At 43.1% G+C, this 23,673-nt stretch overlaps 8 protein-coding genes across 8 annotated transcripts; 4 read left to right on the top strand and 4 right to left on the bottom strand.

Moving 5' to 3' along the window:
• Positions 1-6: 6 nt before the first annotated feature.
• On the bottom strand, positions 7-7,277 carry HTZ1 (histone H2A.Z; the record flags this gene model as incomplete). Its single annotated transcript, XM_064828387.1, has 10 exons — positions 7-147; positions 203-265; positions 318-899; positions 954-1,114; positions 1,170-1,609; positions 1,666-1,780; positions 1,836-2,572; positions 2,629-2,841; positions 2,896-6,825; positions 6,886-7,277. The coding sequence occupies 10 exons, from the start codon at positions 7,275-7,277 to the stop codon at positions 7-9; spliced, it is 6,774 nt and encodes a 2,257-aa protein (XP_064685589.1).
• Positions 7,278-7,867: 590 nt separating this feature from the next.
• On the bottom strand, positions 7,868-8,387 carry ATC70_009151 (uncharacterized protein; the record flags this gene model as incomplete). Its single annotated transcript, XM_064828388.1, has 3 exons — positions 7,868-8,026; positions 8,080-8,182; positions 8,242-8,387. 3 exons carry the CDS (start codon positions 8,385-8,387, stop codon positions 7,868-7,870), a joined length of 408 nt encoding a protein of 135 aa, XP_064685590.1.
• Positions 8,388-8,629: 242 nt separating this feature from the next.
• Positions 8,630-9,913, bottom strand: ATC70_009152 (uncharacterized protein; the record flags this gene model as incomplete). Its single annotated transcript, XM_064828389.1, has 1 exon — positions 8,630-9,913. One exon carries the CDS (start codon positions 9,911-9,913, stop codon positions 8,630-8,632), a length of 1,284 nt encoding a protein of 427 aa, XP_064685591.1.
• Positions 9,914-13,250: 3,337 nt separating this feature from the next.
• RPL32_3 (60S ribosomal protein L32) lies at positions 13,251-14,041 on the top strand (the record flags this gene model as incomplete). The annotated part of the gene is made up of 5 exons (XM_064828390.1): positions 13,251-13,356; positions 13,415-13,497; positions 13,565-13,591; positions 13,653-13,662; positions 13,737-14,041. 5 exons carry the CDS (start codon positions 13,251-13,253, stop codon positions 14,039-14,041), a joined length of 531 nt encoding a protein of 176 aa, XP_064685592.1.
• Positions 14,042-14,329: 288 nt separating this feature from the next.
• Positions 14,330-14,851, top strand: SFH1_2 (Chromatin structure remodeling complex protein sfh1; the record flags this gene model as incomplete). The annotated part of the gene is made up of 3 exons (XM_064828391.1): positions 14,330-14,355; positions 14,413-14,451; positions 14,506-14,851. 3 exons carry the CDS (start codon positions 14,330-14,332, stop codon positions 14,849-14,851), a joined length of 411 nt encoding a protein of 136 aa, XP_064685593.1.
• A 278-nt stretch (positions 14,852-15,129) lies between these two features.
• prh1 (Salivary acidic proline-rich phosphoprotein 1/2) lies at positions 15,130-15,882 on the top strand (the record flags this gene model as incomplete). The annotated part of the gene is made up of 1 exon (XM_064828392.1): positions 15,130-15,882. The coding sequence occupies one exon, from the start codon at positions 15,130-15,132 to the stop codon at positions 15,880-15,882; it is 753 nt and encodes a 250-aa protein (XP_064685594.1).
• Positions 15,883-17,976: 2,094 nt separating this feature from the next.
• ATC70_009156 (uncharacterized protein) lies at positions 17,977-21,220 on the top strand (the record flags this gene model as incomplete). The annotated part of the gene is made up of 9 exons (XM_064828393.1): positions 17,977-17,990; positions 18,065-18,353; positions 18,413-18,838; positions 18,904-19,174; positions 19,861-20,230; positions 20,284-20,628; positions 20,686-20,881; positions 20,934-21,067; positions 21,124-21,220. The coding sequence occupies 9 exons, from the start codon at positions 17,977-17,979 to the stop codon at positions 21,218-21,220; spliced, it is 2,142 nt and encodes a 713-aa protein (XP_064685595.1).
• A 628-nt stretch (positions 21,221-21,848) lies between these two features.
• ATC70_009157 (uncharacterized protein) lies at positions 21,849-23,630 on the bottom strand (the record flags this gene model as incomplete). Its single annotated transcript, XM_064828394.1, has 5 exons — positions 21,849-21,938; positions 21,998-22,078; positions 22,133-22,922; positions 23,093-23,214; positions 23,403-23,630. 5 exons carry the CDS (start codon positions 23,628-23,630, stop codon positions 21,849-21,851), a joined length of 1,311 nt encoding a protein of 436 aa, XP_064685596.1.
• Between the last annotated feature and the right edge of the window lie 43 nt (positions 23,631-23,673).

A 23,673-nucleotide genomic window follows, 5' to 3' on the forward strand; every position in this document is an offset into this window, starting at 1 on the left:
GGTTTATCAATGTCTTCTATACTTGTTTTGAGCATCCTCTACTATATCATCTATGTAACGAACGTGGGTTTTTGATGCATGATCTCTGCCATCACGACGTCTCTCTTCTTCTCTAAAGTTTCGCATGCGATCCTTGGCTGCAGTATGCTACATGTCGAGGCGTTAGTTATCTATCCTTGCTGAGAGAAGCTTTTTATTTTACCTCCATGATAGCGTGTTCTTTGGCACTGATTCCTTCAGGAAATGTATGTGTGTGTTTTGGACGCTACAACAACACAGGTCAATGTAAAATTCGCTCAAAGCCATCCATTACTTACTGTAGGCGTTGGTTTTCGTCGGTTGATAAACAAGCTGCTATTGGCACCTGTGCTAGGTTGTCTTTGTGGTGGAGCTCCTCTGTTCGAGCCAGCAGGCGGCAGGCCTCTTGAAGCACGATAACCCGATATGCTCAGCTTTGTACGGTCTGATGAGGTTGAGTTCGTTGGTGCTGAAAAGGAGACAGCAGTAGCAGACCGGCTCCTGTTGGCATTGAGTTTCTGCTCCTTGTCCTGACGCACTTTTTCGAGAAACGTGGAAGGGGTCATTTTAACATCCTCTTCCTCTTGCTTGATATCACGCATTTCAACATCTTCATCCACTCTTCTCTTTCTACTGCCGCCATGCTTGCTACTGCTGCTTTTACGCTTATCACCAATTCTTGCACTGGTCGTCCTTTCATCCTCAGAGGACGAAGCAGAAGAAGACGATCTTGAGTTGTTGCGGCTGCTGGGAGCGGAAATCCTGACAGGGCCCTTCTTGTACTGGGTGGTTTTGGATTTGGTGATGGATATTGTTTTCTCGAATATATTGTGTGGTATAGAGATTTCATTGATAGTGTGGTTGAAATAAGGGTATTCACACTAGGAAATACTGTAAGTAAACGCACACAGCTTTTGCAGCAAACACACACTTACATCTGTAATGAGATCACGTTTCTGAGCATCGTACACCAAATCTCCCCAGTACTCACTGCTGTTCAACGAGTGAGCATTACCCAGCACAAACAGAGAGCATCTGGCACGCGTCAGGCCTACATTCATACGACGCATATCAGCCAAGAAACCAATGCCACGACCTATACAAATCATGTCAGTGTATCTATAAACAAGCTAAAAAAAGAACCCTCATACCATAACCAGCTCTGACGCAGGAAAATATGATAATCTCCTTTTCTTGGCCCTGGAAACCATCCACTGTGTTGAAATCTATGACATCCAAAATACTGTTGCCAAATCTCCTTTGGAATCGAGACTTGAGTTGACCCACTTGCTGTTTGTAGGGTGTAATGACACCAATCTTGCTTGCAAATTTGATTGTAGGCAGTTTGGTGCAAAGCATATCGACCAAGGCAACAGCAGCATCTGCTTCTGCTACATTGAAGATGGATTTGCCTCTGCCCAGCTTTTCCTGGCCATCCATGATGTTGAAGAATCGATACGGAGGGAACTGAGGGAGTGCATGCCAAACGGCAGAGGAGATTTTGTCCATGTTGGGGCCATCCTTGAGTTGCGATTGATAAAACATTTTGCTAGGGAAGCTACTGATATGAGGGTGCATACGATATTGGATGCTATAGCAGTGTTGTCAGTTGATGTGCAATAGATGATGCGACTATGTTTTGCTTACCTCAATAAATTGACTTCGGAAGCCATGCTTCTCTCCAGTCGCATAAACAAACTCTGCTGGTAATTATGCTTGGTAGCCAACGTTGACATGACAGTAGGAGGCAATTGATTGGGATCTAAGCATGTACAAGGTTAGACACCGCATACACTTTAAAGCTAGCAAATACTCACCACCCACAAGGATACAACGCTGTGTATCAAACTTGAGAGGAATCAACGAACTGATTTCAATCGACTGAGCAGCTTCATCCACAATCACAGTTTCAAAAGAGACACCCATCTGAGTGAGCATATCGTGTCCACTGCCACTGAGCGTAGCGCATACAACATCTGCATTGGCAAACACTTTTTGACGTGCACGGACGCGAGAAATCTCCATTTCTTTACCATAGTTCTTTTGGTCCTGGTAAGTATCCTTGAGCAAGATTCTGCTCTTGGTCAATTTCTGAGCAAGCGTCTTTCTTTTGTCACGCAAGATGGACATCTGAACCATGTCACTGCCCGCTTGAGTGATTTCTCTGTCCACATCGTCCAAGCTGATTTGAATGTTTCGAATGTCTTGGTGCAACGTGTCTAACTTGGCTCCCCATTTACCACCTGGTGCACCATCTTTACCACTGGAGGCGTCCATCTCTGCTTCAATCAGTTTGTCCAAAATGCGATCCTTGACACTGGCGTTGACAGAGTCTGCTACACCGATACGAACAATGTTGGGACTGGTGAGGCCGTTTGAAGTCATGACACCTTCCTTGAGACGTTTGGCGATCTCATCCACGGCAGCGTTACTGGGAGCACACACAAGGAGTTTGCCAGAGGTAGGCATGTCTTCTGAAGTGGCTCGTTTGCGTTGATCCAACAGAGATACAATCAATGCTAAAATTGTCTTGGTTTTACCAGTACCAGGAGGACTGAACGCGTGTTAGTTTCGGTATGGAGATTACTCCCTTTCCCTCATGTAACTTACCCCTGAATTAATGAAAACCCCTTCTTCTTTTGCATGGCAGATACAATAGCCACGGCCTGAGGTTCATTCACGTCGTAGCGAGTACAGCAATTTTGAATTAATGAGCTGCTGAGCTTTGGCTTGGGAATCGCCTTGGGCTTGATAATGTCCTGTGCCAAATCGTAGTATTCCAATCCCTCCAAGGCAGCGTATTCACGCACAGTGGTCGTCAAACTAAGCATTTGATTAGATTTGCATGCAACTCGTCATGATAAAACCGCAACAAACCTCATAATCTTGAGAATGTTCCAGTTGGTCTTTGGCGAGATGGAATTCAGAATACTGATACGATCACCAGCAAAATAGCAGCGAACCACCACTTCACCCATGTTCTTCTTTTGGTTGATGTTCATGACTTTGCCCAAAAAGGCTTTCCCTTTCCACGCGTGATCATTCGAAGGCGTACTAAACGACGTAATCTGGTCAAAGAATTGATTGCCAAAGTGATTTGCGACACAAATAAGGTCGTCTGCAGACAGGCTGTTGGTAATTACACTCATGGGTAGCCCAAAAGTAACATCCACGAAATCATTGGTATGGCAACGACCTTCTACGATACAGCGATCCAGCACGTCGTTTTGCGTCAATTGTTCCTTAGCACGCAACAGTTGGCTCCAGGTCTCCAGCATCAACAAAGGCTCAAACACAGCGCGGTATTCATCAAATGTCTGGAAAGTAGACGGAACAGCATCGTACATGGATACATTGGCATAAGGGGGAATCTCTCTGGTCTCTATGATGTCCCAAGAAAGCAGCGTCTTGAACAGGCGATCAATGTTGGGTGCGATCTTTTGGCGTCGTTTCTGTTCCAGCATACGTGCGTTGCGCTTTCTGTTGAGGAATTCATTGGTGATGGGTGTTTCAATCAATTTGATGGTTCGCTTAGGTTTGGCATCAAACAGTGCCTTGACACTGGCACTCTCTGCCTGCACATTCGCTGCCTTGAATTCAGGTGTCGTACCATCCATGTCACTGATCAGTCCCAGCAAACCAGCATCATCATCGTCTCCATCATCCGAGGAGGAATCAGACGAATCTGATGAATTGTCCTGAGACCCACCATAACGTTGACGAACAATACCAGCAGCAGAAGGCGACTTGGCAGTGGCAATCAAGCGACGTTCAGCACGGAACTCCTCTCGCAGATTCTTGAGCTTGGATGTGAATCCCATGGTGGGTGGACGCAGTTTGCGACCCTTGGAGGTAACAGCAAAGGTAGGTTGCTTGCTCTCTGCAGGGTAAAATCGAGTGTGCTTGGGCTTGATGTCGGAGCCAAGCTTGTGGACTATGGGAGCACTGCTGCTGGATCTTTGGTTTTGTTGCTGCTGTTGTTGCAAAGGAGGATCATCTACCTGCATGGCGTCTTGACCAAAATGAGTTGGCTTGCCTTGTTTCTGCTGCACATCACTGGACGTAGTAGCATTGGCATCAAACCACTCATCTGGCATTTGGGAGTAATCAATATCTGCAAATTCTTCTTCAATCTCGTCGTCAGAGATTTCGTGAGGATCCGTAGCTGTAGCTGTAGTTGTAAAGAAGCTTGTGATTTTAGGTGTAGTCGCTTTGATGGTAGTGGGCCGCGTTGGGCTTGTTATGGCTACATTGGAGAAGCTTTGATCCAGAGTGATCTGACGCTTTCTAGTACTTGCTGGTTGCTGCTGAGAAGAAATGACGCTGGGCGCAGAGATACTGCTTGTCATAGCATTGGAAGTTTCCTTGCGTGCTGTTTGACTGCTAGAGGGATTCACTGCTTGCCATTCCACATCTTCATCATCGCTATCATCGTTCAGAAAAATGAAATTGGTGGGTTCGTGCGCACTCAAAGCCATGAAGAGACACTCTCTTTCATTGTCAGTGAGTTTGCTGGAGTTGACACCTGTTGCAGCCGTCATGAAGCGGTCGTAAGCCTCCACAGAGATCTTGACCTCTGCCTTTTTCAAGGTGTTGAGAATGGTATTTGTGAGTGGTATAAGACGAGAAATCATATCTTGGCGTGTCACATAGATCCAGTGCGAGAGGGAGTCTGTCATGGTGTTGATGTGATCATAGGTAACAGCTGCTTGCTCCTGTTGCGATGTGACGGCAATAGCCCGTTCAAAGAGTTTCTTGGAATGCATCATTTGTGAAGCTGTGTCGAGAATAGGCACAATCAAATTAACCACAGCAGAGGGCTTGTACTGAGAGGCCCACTGTAGGCCCTTGTCCAAAATGATGCTAATGGTACGCCAACACACATCCCAGAACTCGCCAATAAGGCCATCTTCATCCTTGGCTTTTTCGGGTCCCATTTCAATCAGTGTCATCAAATAGCCGCTGGGCTCGCTTGTCATCAAATGGACTTGAATTGAAAAGAAAGTGGCAAGCGAGGGCACTGATTTAAACACGTTCAACGTAGGACTACTGGTCAACGCTGTGAATTCACGCAAAATAGCATTAAAAGCTTCTAGCACCTTGAGCGGTTGACACATGTAGAAAAAATCGTGAAACAAGTCTTGATCACTGATGTCGCGGGGGTATTGCTGTATGAAACGAGCAGCGTCTTGCTTGATCTCCAGGTACGGTGAACATATCAAGTGAAGCAGGGGCTGGATCATATCTTTGTCTGTCAACAGCTCTTTTCGCGTGGTCCAATCTGCTTTACAAATCACTTTGAGCGTCTTGGCCACCACAGCACGGTAATCAGCAAACCGAGTCAGCACAGCCTTGCATTCCGCAGAGAGCAACTCGTTTCTCGCTTCAGCGTCTTTGGCAATGGAGGGAACATCTGACGAAGCAATGTTGGCGTAGGCCTTGAGCAGCAGTGTCACTAGCCAGGAATGCCTGCACACATCTTCATTGTAGCACGACTTGACGGCTGTCCATATGGATCCATAGGGCGATTTCTTGGGAGTATTGTCCACAATGTCTTCGTCGTCCAATTCGCTGGGGAGATCGTCTATCTGAAAGATGGCCTGAAACGCCTTGTTCAAGCAGTTAGAGTCCCTGTCCACAAAATCCGACAAGATGTTTCTGGCAACCACTGGCATGCGCTGCACCAGCACTGGCAGGGATGTCGCATCTGTCTTTGCAAACCCCATGATCTTTTCCACGTATTCGACGATTTTATCCACAGGCACCGAGTCATCTGCCAAGCACTGATCAATGATCTGCAGACCCAGTTCGGCGCAGTAAGCCCGACTCATCACACCCCACGTATCCATCTGAAAGTAGCCGAATGTTGTATCCAGAATCTTTTGCGTAATGTCCTTTTCCACCCTGGTATGTCGCAGTGACGACCAATAGGGGTATAACCACTCCAACATGCTCTTGATCTTGGCCATCAGTTTGTCATCGGGATATCGACTGCCATCACGCTGCAGAATTTTGCCCGTATTTCCCTCCCTCGCGATCTGCATGGCGCCTTGAAAAACTGGATGTTCACAAATCTGCTTTACAATGTCGTAGTAGATGGTGCTGTCCTTGGTGATCTTGCCCCAGAATTTGGTCTGCATCTTGAGTAGCATGGCTGTCATTGTCTTGAGAATCTCGGCAAGCCATTCTGCACTGCTGGAGAGTTGCACTTGGATCAAGCTGGACATTGACACATTGGATTCTCGTAAACAGGCCAACATCATGTCAGACGATGCCATACCGATGGCTAATCTGAACGATTTCCAGTACTCTCCCAAATCCTTGGTGATCTCAAACGGGCACAATTTGGCAATCTCTACATCCACTTTGCTATCCTCTTCCTCCTGCATGAATACGGTGAGCATAGCCACAATCAACGACTTGACTTGAACGAAATCGCTCTCTGACAGCATGTAATGATCCATTGTAACCAGCTTTTCCAGCAGTTTTCGAGCCCAAAACCGCACAATTCGATGGTGATAAAACGACATGCGAAAGATGTAAATTGCTGTGTCTGTGCCGAATGTGGGGAATGATTTGGTCTGCTGGATCAGGTCAAACACTTTTCCCAGCAGTTCGTCACATTTGGCATCCTTCAAGAGGTAAGGGGCGTAGATGATCTCTAGGATGGAGCATATTACTTGGGTGGTCATGCTGAAAGTGCCCTCCTGTGCTGATCTGAATGTTGATTTGACTCGATTGACATCAAAGGCTTCTATACCCTGAAAGAAATCATGCACTGTTTCTGCAGGAAAGACCTTGTCGTATCTGGATTTGCACTTGTGTTAATATTGGGGGTAATTTCTCTCCGTAGTCAATTCCGTTTACCTTGCTTTTACGGATTGCTTTGAATTCTGGTATGCTTGAACACAGTACGTACAAGAGCTCAGCTGTGTGTTGAGCTTCTTTTTGTACTTGACAATGGGATCATGATCGGGCAGAGAGAACAACCACAAGGACTCACGAGCGATAGGCAGTGTAGCGTTGGTGCACCACCAGTGATTGACAGCGCTCGCCAACAGATATTCTAGCGCCTTGTTGAAGAAATTGGTCTCTATATCTGCATTGCCCGGGTTCTGCTGCTTCTCTTCCAGCAAGTTTAATACTTCTTTCAGCTGGGAAGCATTGTTGTTGCTACTCATGATTGTCAAAAAGAACAAGAAAAAGGTGGATTTAAAAAATTTCTCTGCTTGTCTTTCCTGAAATAGGATTTTGGGCATTTTTGTGTGTGTTCCCAGTGACGTTCGATTCATTTGATCTTCGCGTTTGCGCGTTTGTTTCTGATGTGTATTTTTGCATTGTCAAACTTAAACCATGCTTGCTCATGCGATCTAGGTTTGACGAAAAGCGTCTAGTGCCAAGATGTCGATTTGAATATAAGGATGGTATGTCAGATGTAGGCTGCTAAAGTGTTGATTTGACATGACATGTGTTCATGTTACTGTCCCTCCATGAGACTATTGGATCGTAGTTTGGCACACTCGAGGATGCTTAAAGACGCCAAGGCTGAATTAGCATTACCATATTGATGTGATAGAGTAGAGCGTTGGTTATTGACACATCATAACAGTGCCCCTGAATTTGACAATTGGCACATGCAGTTCAACCACCGCTTGCTTTGATGCCTCTTTGAAGCGAACATCTTTGCAAATCACAACAGAAAAAGCATTCGATAATTGTAAACCACACCATCTATTTTATTAGCACATTGACTGGCTCTATAAAGCACAACTCTATGATAAAACTGCTGTATAATATGGAAAGATTGCATTGCATTGATTCCATGAATCTATTTTATGGTGCATACTATCTACGGAGCTAAGCGTTCATACTCGAATGGCGTTCCATCAGAGCTAAATACTTCAAAATCTAATATATCAGCCCCCAAGTTGTTTCTCGGGTCCATGACGTTCACCCATCCGCCTGCTGGAAGGGAGATGGAATAACAAAAGTATTTGGCGGTCTGAATCTATGTGCGTATCTGCATTAGGGTCTATTCGAGATGAACGGCGTACAACTTACAGTTACTACAACTATTTCGTCTTTTGCCCCTGACATGGAGCAATCAGGTGAAGTATAGGGACAGCATTCACGAGATTCTGGAGCTACATGCTTTTGAAACAAACTACCGTTTTACAGTATGAGCAAACATCAAATCTACATCAACAGATACTCCATACTAACCTTAAAAGAGGTGCTTTTGTGTGGTAGGAAGTCTGATGCAGATCTAGGAACCGTTTGTTTGTTTTGTTGTAGATACAATAAGCGTCTAGTTGCTGCATGAAGAGTACTATTTGCATGAGGATGAGTAGAATGACGATTGCCTTCATTGTGATGAATAAATAGGTAAATGCTTGTTAGAAAATGCTACCACATTGCAGCCATATTTATATTCTTAGGTCTCTTATAATGAATAGCCCTTTAATATGTTCAACTGATGACTTTTATAATGAAATTTCTATTGACAATAGACAACGTATTTATAGCAACTTCAACGAGTAGAGCCCCTTAAATGCATAAACTTTTTGCTATTGTATCCAATGCAATGCATTAGTAATTTATTAAAATTAGATTACAAAAGACGATCCTTGTCTTGAGGCGTCATTCTAACAGTTCGTGCCCTGCTCTTGTAGTCATCCCAAGGAAAGTAGGCACCACAGATACGTCTATGACCGGTGAAAGCACTGCGACCGTGCAAAACACGCCAATTGTCAAAAGTAACCACACGGCCAGGAGCCAAAGGATCCCACAATTCATTCTTTTTAGATTTCAGCAAATCACTCCACAAGAACAAGGCATCATAAAACTCTTCTAATTGTGTAGAACTAAGGTGATCCAGAGTGGAGCGATCATCATTGTTATAGCGAATTTGGTACAGCTCGCCGTCAGGGCCATGATTCAGAATGGGGTTAGCTCGAGGTGTGGGAACGATCAAGACATTCTCATCGCCTGCCGAGTGCGTGGGAATCAGTGTATTGGACAATGTACGGTAAGCGTTGGGAGATTGAGCCTTCAACTGCTTGGCAACAGCAAAGCCATCTACGAACAATGAGTCGCCGCCTTTGCCTTCGAATTCCAACTTGTGGAACATTTGAAGGCCTGCGGGTTCCGTGAAATAAGTGTTGTCGGTATGGGCACCCAATGCCAATTGCGTGTAGGCAGTATCAGCATGAGCTAAATCAGCAGTGAACGACCAAATGCCCTGTGAGTAATGCGTCTCGCGCAAGAAGCACAAACGACGGGCCAGCTTTTCAGTAGCTTCAACCGTGGTAGGCACACCTTCCACAAAAGAAATACCATACGTTTCGAGCTGATCCAGCCATTGCTTCAATCCCTCCTCTGTATTCATGACAGCTTCATAATCTATGGGTGTGAGCTTGAGTTCAGCGTCCCACAACTTGGGCTTCTTGGTTGCCAAGGGCTCTGAGGTGCGAAGAATAGGGCTGTAAGAGTGTGTATGCAGCCAATCCCAAGCATACTTGGATTGATGACCATCCGGCCAGATCACAGACAGTCCATCTTCCGTGCTGTCAACAGCAGTGGGTTGAATATCACGAGGAATAGAAAAGGTATCGACCAGACGTTGACGAGTGATGGGATGATAGCATTGTTCGCAGCGACAGTGATCTCTCAACCAAAAGTGATTGTAAACACTGGTTTTGCGGTTGTTCCAGTCCAGAAACACTTGCTTGTCGTTGGCGAGACCTGCTCGTTGAGGGACAGCACCAGTGCCTTCCAGACGTTTTTTAGCATTTGGTTTATGCAATCGTGGTATGGATGTCGAAAAAAGCGCTCTCGTAGGGAGGTTGGCAGGAGCAGGGCTGGTGAGTTTGGTCAGCTTGAAATACCGTTGCATCGTAAAGTATCGAAAAGATGTTTACAAGCAAAGAAAAAAATGAAGAGGGCCTGCTTTAAAACCAAAGATCGGGTGCGGGGAAATTGAAATCATGGTCGTGCAACATGGACATTGTCAAAACCAAAGTGCCATTGTGGTCATTTGGTTAGATAATCATACGATTTTCTATGTGATTGGCGAAAAAATGTGATGGCATATGATTTAGATGAAGTGCTTCATGGCCACCGATGTCTTAGCAGCAATATTGGAATATACTGCTGCTTACTTATTTGGCAATTTTGCCATCATGAAAGTAATTTGATTTAGCTTATAATATACTGTAAAACATTCAAAAACAACAGACAAACAAATCATATCCTTTCTAAATTTTAAAGAACTGTGTGCCGTGCAAGGTAAATAAAACCACCGGCAAAGCCGGCGATGAGGAGGGGATTTGGGAGGAAGAACATAACGCGTCTAATTCAACGCTTGATAGCATTAGTTTATAGGGGGGTTTTACCGTAGCGAAGCAAAGGTGCATACCTATGACAACTAAGCATCCAAGCCAGCATTTGATAGCATTGATCTATACGAGGGCTTGACTGTAGCGAAGCGAATATGCAAAACCATAGTATTCAAGCAGCAAATTCGGGTTTTCGTTTCCATTGTTAATAAGCTTACCAGCAACATATCGCATCAAAATTTGCATGAATCAGCTTTACCAAAATCAAAATGCCTCCTATTTGAATTAAAAATTGCTCAAGCTACAGAACTGTCTTTCCAGTAAATTCCAGCTACCAAAAATGTGATTCATGCTGTATAAATAAAAGCCATAAAGCAAAACATTATCAAATTGGACAGTTTTCAAGCCTTCATATCTTGACATGTAGACCTTTCTGAGCCACCGGGATAACGCCAAACAATTGTACTTGAGTAACAGTAACTTCCTGACACCTTTGCTCAACTTTTTGAACCAAAAAAAAAAAATATGGCCAAAAATCGATCAAAAACTATGAGGGGTACCTCATGGTTTTCATCGAAAATCAAACGATCGCATTTTTCACCTCGAAAATCAAGACTTTTACTATGATATATATTAAATCAAAATGTTTCTCTCGATCCAAAGCAACCTCTGAAACCGCTTTCATGAGGTCTTCATATGCAAAATATGGCTATTTTCGCTAAAAACCTCATTTTATATTTTCTAAAATTGCTCAGTAAGTTTGGTCGAAATATTTATTTTACTTGGCACTATTGGAACTGCCTTGAAAAGTACTTCAAGAATGTATTAAGAAGTTTTTTTTTTTTTGTAGTTAATATTTTATTTTATTCAAATATTATTTTTGAGGGACACATCGCGGAGTGGTGGACCTCGAACAACGAACTGACTATCTAATAAACGATTATGTGTTGGTCGGAAGCAGTTTGTCAATAAGACAAACTGTCCTGGAAGGAAAGCGCTCAATTGAGGCAGCGGAGAGGGGTGAAGGATTTTGGCTACCGTGGAGCCAGTATAGATTCCACATCTGCCAGAAAATGGTAGAAATGACGGCAATATACTTGGATCGATCTTTGATAAAGTGAGGGAGATGCAAATAACGCACTGTGCCATAGATGATTTCAGATGTCAGAGGAAAGTTGGAGTAGTACTGAGACAGGACGGTTTGCCATAGTTGCCATTTGACAGGACAGTCGACAATAAAATGCCTCAATGTATCAATGCCTTGGGCACAAAAGGGACAGATAGGGGTTTCCACAGAGCCAATGGTGCGCAGATAGGTCTTATGTGGGATGCATCGCGACAGTGCCCGATAAAGAACCGTTCTGGCAGCAGGGTGGGCAGGGGAGGACCACAGTGCTTTGACCATGACATTGGTAAACCGATGTTCTGATGGGACCAGCTGTTGTTGCTGTTGGCGATATGTGCTGGGGTGATACAGCTTCCACTTATCGGTGATGCCCAGAGTACCAAAGAAGTCAAAGTTTGTCCAGTCCAAGCTGGAGTGAATGTGTTAAGAAGTGTTTTTTTTTTGTAGGGGAGTCGAGCTCCAGGTTTTATTTAAAGTCCTTTAAATGTCATGCTGAGGGATAGAAAAGACTGTTGGTGGACCCAATGTCTGCAAAGAAGGGGAATAAGATATTTTTTGAACTAAGTTGGGAAAGAAATCTACTACTAATAAGGTGCGACTCCTAGAGCCAGTACAGTCTTGCGGAAATCGTCAAAATATAGATCATGGATAAGAGTACAAAAACACCAAACGAGGACATCAGTACTACGTCAAAAAAATCAAACAACTTGCGTTCACCAGGATTTGAACCGGGATCCTCCCGTTGGCATACGGGAGTTCTACCACTTCGCCCTACCACCAGGGACTTGTGTTAAGAAGTGTAGGATGATCATCACAATTTATATAGTCGAATATCACAAAATAAATTAAAAAAGTCGAAAAAAGACAAAATCTGTCCAATCTTGAACAGAAAAAAAATAGACTGAGTTTCAATTGATTTTAGCGGCGGTGGTATTGCTGCTGGCTGACCCAAATGCCTTTTTGATGATGACAATGATGATTGCGATGCTGATTAAATGTGGGTCATAGAATTGAAAGGACAATTGCTTTAGCACCAATACTTTTTTTTGGGGAGTTTTACCTCATAAGCGTGTCTTTTGCAATGACAATATCTAAAAAGAGTCGCTGTAGATCTTACACAAGTCCTGTATTTACGCATGGCCAGCTTTATGCCGCCATCTCAAGAGCAACATCAGCGATTGGATACCTCCCCCTCTTGGCTCTGATATAACTTTTTTTTTAACCATTAATTGATTGTTTAAAGCCTACTTGATACACCATATTTTTATTGTCTCTGATTTGAAATGTCTTCAGTGAGAGCCCCAGGGCGACACCGTCATCGAGCGTAGCGAGATTGATCAGCTAGTAAGCCAAATCAAGTGAAATGTACATGAAATGGTAGAGATCATGGAGATAGAGATTTCCTTGAAGCAGTGCTCTGTAATGAGCCAGTCTCACATCATACCCCTTGAAACAGTCAACGGATACGTAATGAAAAGTGGAACCATACTAATTTGTACGCCATTCATGCATTCTCTTGCCATCCAAAGCATTGACATGATTCAAGGCACATCATATTTGATTAGTTCAGACAGTCACTGAGATCCTATTTCAACGTCATTTCGTTATAAGCAATGAAAGGATTCAACTGGGCGAAATTATGAAAAGTTTGCTGGCTCTCAATGCCCATTAGAAATTATGGCGACTCACATTTGTAAAGTTTTTTTTCTTCCTCTTTCTCAATAATCAAGAAAGAACAAGACCCCCTTTCCTTTTTGTTGTTTCCTATAATGTCGTATTTTGGAGACAGAGATCGCGATAGAGGCGATAGAGGCGACAGAGGTGGTGATAGAAGTGACGACAGATCTAGACCCAACCCCTGCAGACTCTACGTGGGTAAGTACTATACAAACTTGTCTTCAACTGTCTCTGATCATGGCGTGGCATTTTGTAGGCAAAGTCAGTCGCTATGCGCGCGAACAAGAATTGAGAGATCTCTTTAGCAGATACGGCAGAATTAGAGACTTGGTCCTTAGAGTACGTATTTTTGCAGAGCGTTTCGTATCTATGACATGTCAAGTGTTGATCAATCTTTCCATGTTAGGATTTTTATGCTTTTGTTGAATTTGATGTAAGTTTTTGCTAATAGCGTGGATGGAAGACATACTCACTGAATGTTTGTCAATGTATAGAATATCAGAGGTACCTGAAAGCAGATGGTGTGCAAGTGGGTCATTTCGGTGGAGACTAATTACGTTAGGACATTGTTTTATTAGATGCTGAAGACGCCTCCAAAGAGCTCAATGGTTACGAGTTGGAAGGCGAAAGATTGATCGTTCAAGTTGCCAATCGTGCCCGTGACAGAGGTGATAGAAATGACAGAAGCGACAGAGGTGATCGTGATCGTGATAGTCGTCGTGATCGTTATAGCCGTGACAACCGCGACAACCGCGACCGTGATTACGATAGAGATAGAGGCAGAAGATACGACAACAACAACGACGGTGGTGACAGATGTTACAACTGTGGTGAATTTGGTAAGTTGTCATTTATGGAACAGAGTGTGATTCAACGTGGCTAATGTCAATATCCAAACTGACTAGGTCACATGTAAGTCGCTAAATCATAAGAGCGTGCACGAAGATACTAATCCAAGCGACTATCCCATACCAAATGCCTTATACAGTGCCAATGAATGGTGAGTGTGTAGTCAAAATGCCAGTAATTGACTATTTATAACTAATCAAATATTATCTAGTTCTTTGCCCAAGGGAAGGTACGAGGAGGGGGGGTTTTTTTTTTTTGCATAATCTTTAACATGAGCATCGAGGTTTACAAGTTTTAATTTTTCTATAGTGGTGAACGTGCCATGAGATTTCAAAAAGGCTGTTGTTTGTAAGTGGAGATATGCCAGTGCTTGTAGTTTGCATGAATTGATGTGTGTTTCTGTAGTGAATGTGGTCAGACTGGCCACAGAGCTCGGGATTGTCCGTAAGTACATGAGTGAATAGAGATGTTTGACGAGTCTAATATGGTATAATTCAGTGAGAAGGCCGAAAATGCCAATACATCCTCTTCAAGAAGACGTAGATCTCGTTCCCCTCGCTCTCGCTCTCGCTCTCCTAGACGCTCTCGTAGTCCTCCCCGACGTGGTCGCAGCGATAGACGCTCTCGTAGTCCCAGAAGATCCCCTAGCCCTCGTCGTCGCTCTCCCAGCCCTCGCCGTCGCTCGCCTAGCCGCTCTCGTTCTGCCAGCCGTCATCGTCGTCGATCAGACAGCCGTGATAGATCCGCCAGCCCCACACAGCATCGCCGCTCTGTCAGTCCTGCTGATAGACGTCGTTCAAGAAGCCAAGATTCTGCAGGAGATGTTAAAATGGATTCTGTATAAAATATATTTCACATCCAATCAATCCATGTACAAGAACAACACACACACACACACACACACACACACACACACACACACACACACACACACACACACACACACACACACACACAGCAAAACCACACTTATACAACTCGATGCAATATGCTCAAACCAAAGCACAACCGCCAGTCAAGCCATCCACACCGGAAAATGACGTCGAGTTCTATAATTTTTTATCAAATAAAAATGATAACATCTCATCTCGCTTCTTTTTCCCGTATCTACTACATATAAAAATGCCCATTGTCTATTCATTTGAGAATGGTGACGCTCTGTCAAGCGGCCTCAACAGCTTTGTCGAGAAAGTTTCACGCGACGCTATTGCTCAACACGGCCATCTGTCCATTGCCATTTCTGGAGGATCTCTGCCCAAGATTTTGTCCAAGGACTTAGCCTACAACAAGAATGTTGAATTTGACAAGTGGCACATCTTTTGGGCTGATGAACGCTGCGTCTCTCACGACGATTCCGATTCCAATTATTTGGAGGTAAAGAAATCTCTCCTGGATCACATCCCTCAAATTCCTCAAGAAAACATTTATCCCATCAATCAAGCATATGCTGTTGCTAAAGATGCTGAAAACGCGGCTAGTGAATATGAGCAACAGCTCAAGAAATTTTTCAAGAACGAATTGCCTCGCTTTGATTTGCTCTTGCTGGGAATGGGCCCAGATGGCCATTGTTGCTCCTTGTTCCCTGGTCATCCCTTGTTGGATGAGCATACGCGTTGGGTCGCACCTATTACTGACTCACCCAAGCCTCCTCCAGAGCGTATCACACTGACATATCCCGTCGTCAATAACTCCCGATTGGTAGTCTTTGTTACTGCTGGTGACGGAAAGAAGGACATGGTCCAACAAATCATTGAGCAGCCCGACAAGAACTTGCCCTGTCAACGCGTCAAGCCTGTTGGTAAGGTGTATTGGTTCATTGATCACGCAGCTGCTGCAAAGTTGAGAAAAGAGTCTTGCTCAGAGTATAAATTGTAATTGTAATAAAGGGTCCTTGTTTCTCGATTGTAAATGAAGGGGGAGGGGAGATTGAGGTCTACAGAGTGAGGAAGGGGGCGCAGTTTTTGTTCAATACAATTTGTATATTAATGGATAGATGTATCAACGGAGGCACGCTTGTGAATGTGTATCGTGGATCCCGTACACTAAATGAGTGGATACAATACATTTTTAATGAATTCTTTTAATTTATGTACATTTTAATCAACGAATAACGTATGGTAAAGTTGAACAGACGTGTGTGCCTTGCTACCTGATTGATACACGTCTATCCAGATCATGCCATTTGCTCTGCCTCATGCCACACATTGGAGCTGATATGAGTTGAACACACTCATCTGGATTTTTGAATCTCCTTTTTGAGACGAGATTCATGCACAAATCATCCCTTTTAAAAAAAAAAAAAAAAAAAAAAAAAGTAAATATGGGCGATCCATCATTTCAGACAGCACAAAACGCTCAAGGCCTGGAATTCCACATTTTCAAAGGGTTAATTGCGGATATAGCAAATGTATGTCTAATGAAAGGAGGTAGAGGCTTGATGGTATCAAATGGCTCTCATTTTATTCAATTTGAAAAACATATATAAACCAGATCAATTCGACTCCAATTTTTTTCATTATTCACTACTTCTCAATAATACATTAGAACAAACTCACTTTCTTAAAATGGCTCGTCTTGCTCAACTTTGCATTGCTACTCTTGCTCTTTTGGTTATTGTTACCTCTGCTGCTCCTTGTCATGGTGACAATGGTCTTGGTGATCATGATGGCGGTGATCATGAACTCGGTCATCATGATGACTTTGAGGAATTTGAAGACTACGAGGATGAACATGATGGTGAATTCGATGATGAGGATGACTATGAAGGCGGTAACGATGATGAGGACTGGAACGATGATGGTAATGGTTATGACAACGAAGACTTGGATAACGGTGAGGACAATGATGGCTGTCACCCTACTTTTGGCTGCAGTGGTACTGGTGGTGGTAACAACGGTGGTAACAATGGTGGTAACAACGGTGGTAACAATGGTGGTAACAACGGTGGTAACAATGGTGGTAACAATGGTGGTAACAATGGTGGTAATGGCGGCAACGGTGACAATGATGGATCTCTTGTCGATGTCGATGCTGGCTACATTGGTACTGGTGATCTTAACTTTGACAATGCCCTTCAAGATGTTGTTAACCTCGACAACCTCAGGATCAACGATCTCGTCTACGATATCAATGCTATCAACTAAATTGCCTGTGCAGTTTTTTCATCCATCATACATTTGCCAATTGGCCTAAACCATATTCTTCATATATAAAACGCATTGCATGATCATTATTCATCATTTAATACATCAAATATAATAAACATATTGTTACAATCTAACCCCTTTGTGCCTGTCTGTGTGCCTTGTCCATGATCGACATTAAATTCTTCAGCATGCGATCTTGCAGCACTAATGAAAAAAAAAAAGGCTCTCCTTGAATAACTGGAATGCGACAGTATACATCCAAAAGGGTCTAGGCATCCCCGTTTCAAATGATACATATGCCAAGCTCCCCCGCATTTTAAACCCGTTGCACCGTTGATCATTCATTAGACACACACTATCGAATGAGCCTAGTAGACAATCTCGAGTAGTACATTGGCGACAAATGTCGGTTTAGTTTTACCGTGGCGCTTGTGGTCAAGAAAAATGATCATGTCTCATCTGAGTCCAGTCTTTTGCTGCTGCTGCTGCTGCTGCTGCTGCTACAAATGCATCATGTGATCCGGCATCTTGGTTCAAGGCAGCCAGCTGAACTGCATGCAACAAGACTACTGGTGAATGGTGATTGACAAGAAGCCTGAGATTTGAATATTTCTTGTTTTTTTTCCTTTTTTGATTATTATATCTTTTTCTCTCACTCTTTTTTTTTCTTTCATTCCAATAACAACACTGTACAAAGCAAGATTACTCAAGGAACATGCTGCAACGACTCTTTCGAAACAAAACTGTTTCAAGAGATGCGGACGACAGTCATAGCCAAATACTACTAGAAACTCAACCGTAAATAAAAACTGATAATTATAAAATGAATGACATTGGGTAGAGAGAGGGGGGGGGGGAAAGGGTCGATTGAGATGTTTGATGTTGATTTTGTATAAAATTAATTAAAATAGATGGCACCCCACTGAATTGAAGCAAGAGCATCTTCGAGTCTTATTTTGCCAGGATGTTGGTGACTCTAATAAGACGATTCTGTATGATTCGGATTATTATGTGAACAATAGTGAAGCGGCGAGTACGTTGGCTCGTTCCTGGAATGGCTCACAATACCACTCTTCCTCGAGCAGAAATGGCGGCATGGAATTGGGCTCATTCAAAGATCAGAGGCATGATTGGAGACCATCTTACATGAGAACCATGCCATCCCTCTCCTTATCAGATCAACAGAAACACATGCGGCCCGTAATGAATGACAATGACACACGCACTTGCTGCATAGACTAATGCTCATTCTACCATAGAATCATCGCAAGCTAGATCTCACTGGAGAAATGATATTTGGCACTGCACCCTTAGCTTACAAAGGCATGAATACAAAAGTACATTACTACAAGCGAGACAAAAGTCCTCAAATCGTGATATCCAAGCTGTTTACATTGAACAACTATCAATCGCATTCATCCCATCACACCTCAGACAGCATACGAAGGGCATCGTTTTCATCCATCAACAGCGATAGATCAACTGCATCATTTCTAGCAAATTCGTCTTTAGGGGAGGACAACACATCCGAGCAATCAAGTGACGATGACCATTACTCTCATCCGTACTATCAACCTGTCTTTATATCGACCAAACGCTCACGTAAATTTGCTCAAACCAATATGGAGAACGGCCTCTTTAATCCCACACCCTTACCGACCACTAGAATATCTGCTATAGAGAATGTAAATTCACATCTTGCTCTGTATTGGTATCCATGGCTAAACCCGTTTTTTCTTATTCTTTTTAGCCTGTACGACAAACATCCAGATCAGTCAAATTTGCAGTCGCCATTATCATCACTCTAGAAGACAAGAATGAAACACTATACGACTTTATATTCTCGCACTTTGCATTGATCGAAAATAGACTACATCAATTACAAGCAGTTGCACTCAAGCAGCTCTATCAATACTTTAAACATCACCCATCGCCTCAGTTACAGCCTAGAAAGAGATCCAGCACTATATTCCTCAGTCCAAATGCATTCCAGAACGATGCGTTTTTGATAGACGCATCAAGTCAGTTCAAAAAGTCATTTTTTGATTTATATACCACACCGCGAATACAGGCAAGTCTCTATGATTGCTACAAACATACATACTTGACACTTACATTGAAACACTTAGGAACCCCTTTGGTTAAACATGTCAACGTTCCCGCAAAAGAAATCCGAATACGATGCTAGTCTAATAAAGGAATTAATGCGATTAATACACCAATTTGATAATAAGGCACACAATTACTTTATATCCACGTTGCTGACTGGGGTCCTGATGCATCATCTCTCCTGGGTGCATACCGTCTCTCCCCCTGAAGTAGATCAGGTAAGCTGTTGTATTTCGTAATGGGTCATTTGGTGGTATCATTTACTCGTTCATTTTTTTTTTTTTTTTTTTTTTTTTTTTTTTTTAGCATATCGGGTGTCACCATGGCAACTACGATCCACTATGGGCTCAATTGAGGTATTCTGCAAATTATCCCATGATGGAAATGTAAGGCTCATATTTTTGCAACAGTGATTTATATGGATTTGTGGGCACACCATCGCGAATCACCAGGACAATCGTAGTGGGTTTACGGCCAAGTGTGGTGCGCAGGATATTGTACATATTAACTTATTTCATCCGGTGTAACGAAGTCTATGAAAACACAGAAAGTCGAACTATTGTGAAAAAGGACACGTTATCAACCTCAGTGTCTACAGACTCCATTTTCAGCCGAGAATTAGACGATGCCAACAGTGAACCTAAGTTTGAAGATAAGATTGTGAGACACCTAACAGGAGACGTTGAATCCATAGCTATTCCTCGAAACACCTCCACACGATCGCCCGTATCAACTGCCACTGCAATGAACGCCTTAAGTATTAGCCGAGACACATACGCCGCATCATCCTCTATAGACTCGATTTCCAACTCGATGAAAAGTTCGTCAAGGTGGTTGAGTGATACAGAAGAAAGATCTTGGTCTCCAGATCCGTTTGTTGTCGCATCATCATCGCCATCCTCTCTATCACTTGAATTACCACCGCCCTTTGTGTCACCTAATGAATGTTATCATGTTGCTATGCCAAAGTAAAACAAGAAACAAATACAAAATGTCAATCAACTTACATTCTGATTTCTAGATCCACCATCACTCATATGGAGCCAGATATCACTCAACAGCAGCAACAGCAGCAGGCAAATGACGATATACCCTATTCCAAATCAACCAGTACCTCCAACACCTCATCTTCTGCCACCACCACCAACTTTTCCACGAGAATCGATCGTCTCTATGCCAAATCATATGGTCGCTCCCTCATGGCCTCCTATTGTGATACCTTTAAATCTGATTTTACCTTGATGGGAATACCCACATTACCACCCACTTCGGTGCTGGATGCTGATTTACGTAGTACATTGGAACAATTCACACTTTCTGATTCTGTACTTGAAGCCTCTTGCTTGATCATAGATACAAACAACTTGTAAGTAGTGAATTGAAGCGAACAGCAAGGCACACGTTTAACCCTGTGTATCAATAGCAAATGCCGAGTACTAAACCATAGGATTCCTGATTCTTTGCCTGATACACCTCCCCATATACCAACATCGAGCAAAAAACCAAATCCATCTGGCAACTGGCAGGTGATTGCCATGTCTAATCTGGTGCATCATATGCTGACTACTATGAAGCAAAAATACGATGAAAACAATGGTGATCTATCCTGCTCTGAAGAGGTGAATGGATATGAGTAGTTTAGCCGAGTGCTTATTAACATAATTATCATAGGTCATTGGTTACATGGAAGACAGCTTGCAGCTGGTTTACTTGTACAGTACCATGCTACAAGACGAGGTGCAGGAAGCTTTAGCACAGTCTGATACACCATTAGATGATCCAGCGAGTCTTGCGTCAAAATTAGGGTAATCGTAATTGCTGATGAGGCATGAATACCTTCTAATTTTATTCTATCTGATAGACTGAATCAAAACGATATACCATTGCTACTCAATGTGGCGAGCACCTATGATTCCAAGATGTGGGATTTGCAAAAGAATGCTTACAGATACAGCTAATAATCCAAAGAATTGCAATAAATAGCTTGCAAAGTGAACATCACAAGCACATTTGAAGGAAAATTGCGCTGAATCAACTTTGTGCTTGTTGGTTGCTTGAAGCACATTCTTAGTAATGATATGTCCTAAATAAATCAGCTCTTTATCTCTCTATCACTTGTCTAATGTTTGCTACAGATGTATGCTAAATCGCAGATGCGAAATTTGAGATTACACTATGATAGTACCGATATTCAAAATTGATGCCTGTACGCATGAAAACATTTGAAATGCTTGTGGTAAAACTAAGACTTATTATTAGGCCCACTGCCTTTTTCTCAAGTGAAGTCGAGAACTGAAAGAGACTATACAGTACTACTATCGTGTTATATCCTGAAAGAACCACATCCACCCACCGATATGCTGTTGCAACATATGGTTCAAGTGTAAATGTGTTATAAATGTGGATTAATGCCTCAAATCAATAGCAATGCACTATGCTATCAATCTCATACCCATCATTGAATAAATTCTAAGGTGAAATCATGAGCAAAAGGGCTGCTCTATTTTATATATTAATTCTTTTTTTTTTAGTTGTCTTTTTGTGTATTCAATGTGTCGTATATAAATATTTGTGGTTTGTGTTAAATTACAAAGAGACGGAATCAGCATAAGGCAAGGCGGTAAGATCACCAAGAGCAACAGAGGTAGGCTTGCTCTTGAACAGCTTTTCGGCAATCTGATACAAACATGTTAATTATACGCCTTCTAATCTACAGCATATGATGCAAAACTTACTTGAGCAACATCAGAGGTAGTAACCTTTTCGAATGCTGAAACGGCATCAGCAGCAGAGGTATACTTTCCAGAGTTAAGAGCCTATACAATTCAAATCAATAAAGCGCCCATGTAAACGGATCTAGTGTAACTTACTTGAGCACCGAGAGTTTCAAGAGTATCGAGGCGAGTCTCGAAACCAGCGGTAGCAGCATACTTGGCTTGAGCAACAGCTCTGCTAAAGTCATCAGAAGAGAGACCCTTGGAAACAGCCTTTAATTGTTCAACAGCAGCAGCAATGGCAGCACCAGTTTCAGCGGTAGAAGCAGAAACTTGGACACCAAAGAGACCAGCATCAGAGTAACCCAAGTTGAAAGCCTTGATTTCAGTGCCTTCAGCAAACTTGGCAGCAGCTTGAGCAAGGATACCAGAACCGGCAGTGTGTTTGATGTTGACTTCACCACCAAGAGCTTGACGGAGAACTTGGAGAGCAGCATACTCGGAAGAGTTGAGAGCAGCACCCTCGAAAGCGAGAACGTAGTTACCCTTGTTGGAGACAGACTCGATACGAGTCTCACCACCAAAGTATTTAGTAGCTTCCAAGGAGAGCTTACCGGAAGGAAGGTTCAAGTAAGTTTCGGCCAAGTTTTGGAGGATTTCGTGATCGACACCAGTACCAACGAGGGCAACGTTACCAGAGGTGAAGAGGCTTTGAGCAAAGGACTTGACGGTGGCGTTGTTGACACGGGCAGTGCGCTTGGCAAAGATGGAGTTACCAAGACCAGTGCGGAAAGCAACGTGGTGAGCAGCTTCAATAGCAGAGATCTCAGCATTACCGAGAGCATTGATGGATTCAGCAGCGGTTTGGTGTGCAACATCGATGAATTCGTGTTCCTGGAACTTTTGTTTGGTAACAACATCGCTCAAAATTTCAGCAAACAATTCACTATACACAAATGATGTTAGATGAGCTGTCAATTTTCAAGTCCACTTTCCCGTTCGCCCCTAGACACCGTCATATAATCTTTATCGTCTGATTTTATAGGTGCATCATGCCAATGCCCTCTCGCCCCTGTTCCACATGGTCCGTCACACACAGTGTTCATCTATACTTACACATCATCCTTCAAGAGTTCAGCGGAAAAGACAAGAGATTCGTGAGAGAGGTTAGAAGACAAAACACCCCCAGCAATCTCAGCTTCACGAGCAATACGGAAAGCAGTGCGATCAGCGTTGTTCTATGATGGATACAATCTGTTTAGTAAGCTGCTCAATGCCCCATGTCTCTCTGTCTCTATGTAGCAATTGTTGCGCATTTCATCTCTGTATCTGCAGGTCCACATTTCAATGATATCTATGCAAATTTCACAGCAAAACAAGGGCGCCGTACAGTAGAGACAAGAGCAACCAAGTATGTATATATTACCTTGAAGCCGTAGTTCTTCAAAAAGTGAGCAACACCAGCATTGCTACCAGATTCAGCTCTGGCACCACCGTTAACAACAACAGCCAAAGAAGCGGTTTGACCGGGCTCTTGAGATGAAGCTACCTTGACACCGTTAGCGGCTGTGGTGATTTGACTAGCAGTAGCAGCTGTAGCGTAAGTAGCCTTTGAGGCAGTGCTGATAATGGCTTTACGAGAGGCGGCCAACATGATATTAATTCAATAAATAATAAGGAAGAGAAGGGAAGAGTGG

The sequence above is a fragment of the Mucor velutinosus genome (genome assembly GCF_035048745.1).
Source record: "Mucor velutinosus strain NIH1002 chromosome Unknown tig00001563, whole genome shotgun sequence".
Taxonomy (NCBI): domain Eukaryota; kingdom Fungi; phylum Mucoromycota; class Mucoromycetes; order Mucorales; family Mucoraceae; genus Mucor; species Mucor velutinosus.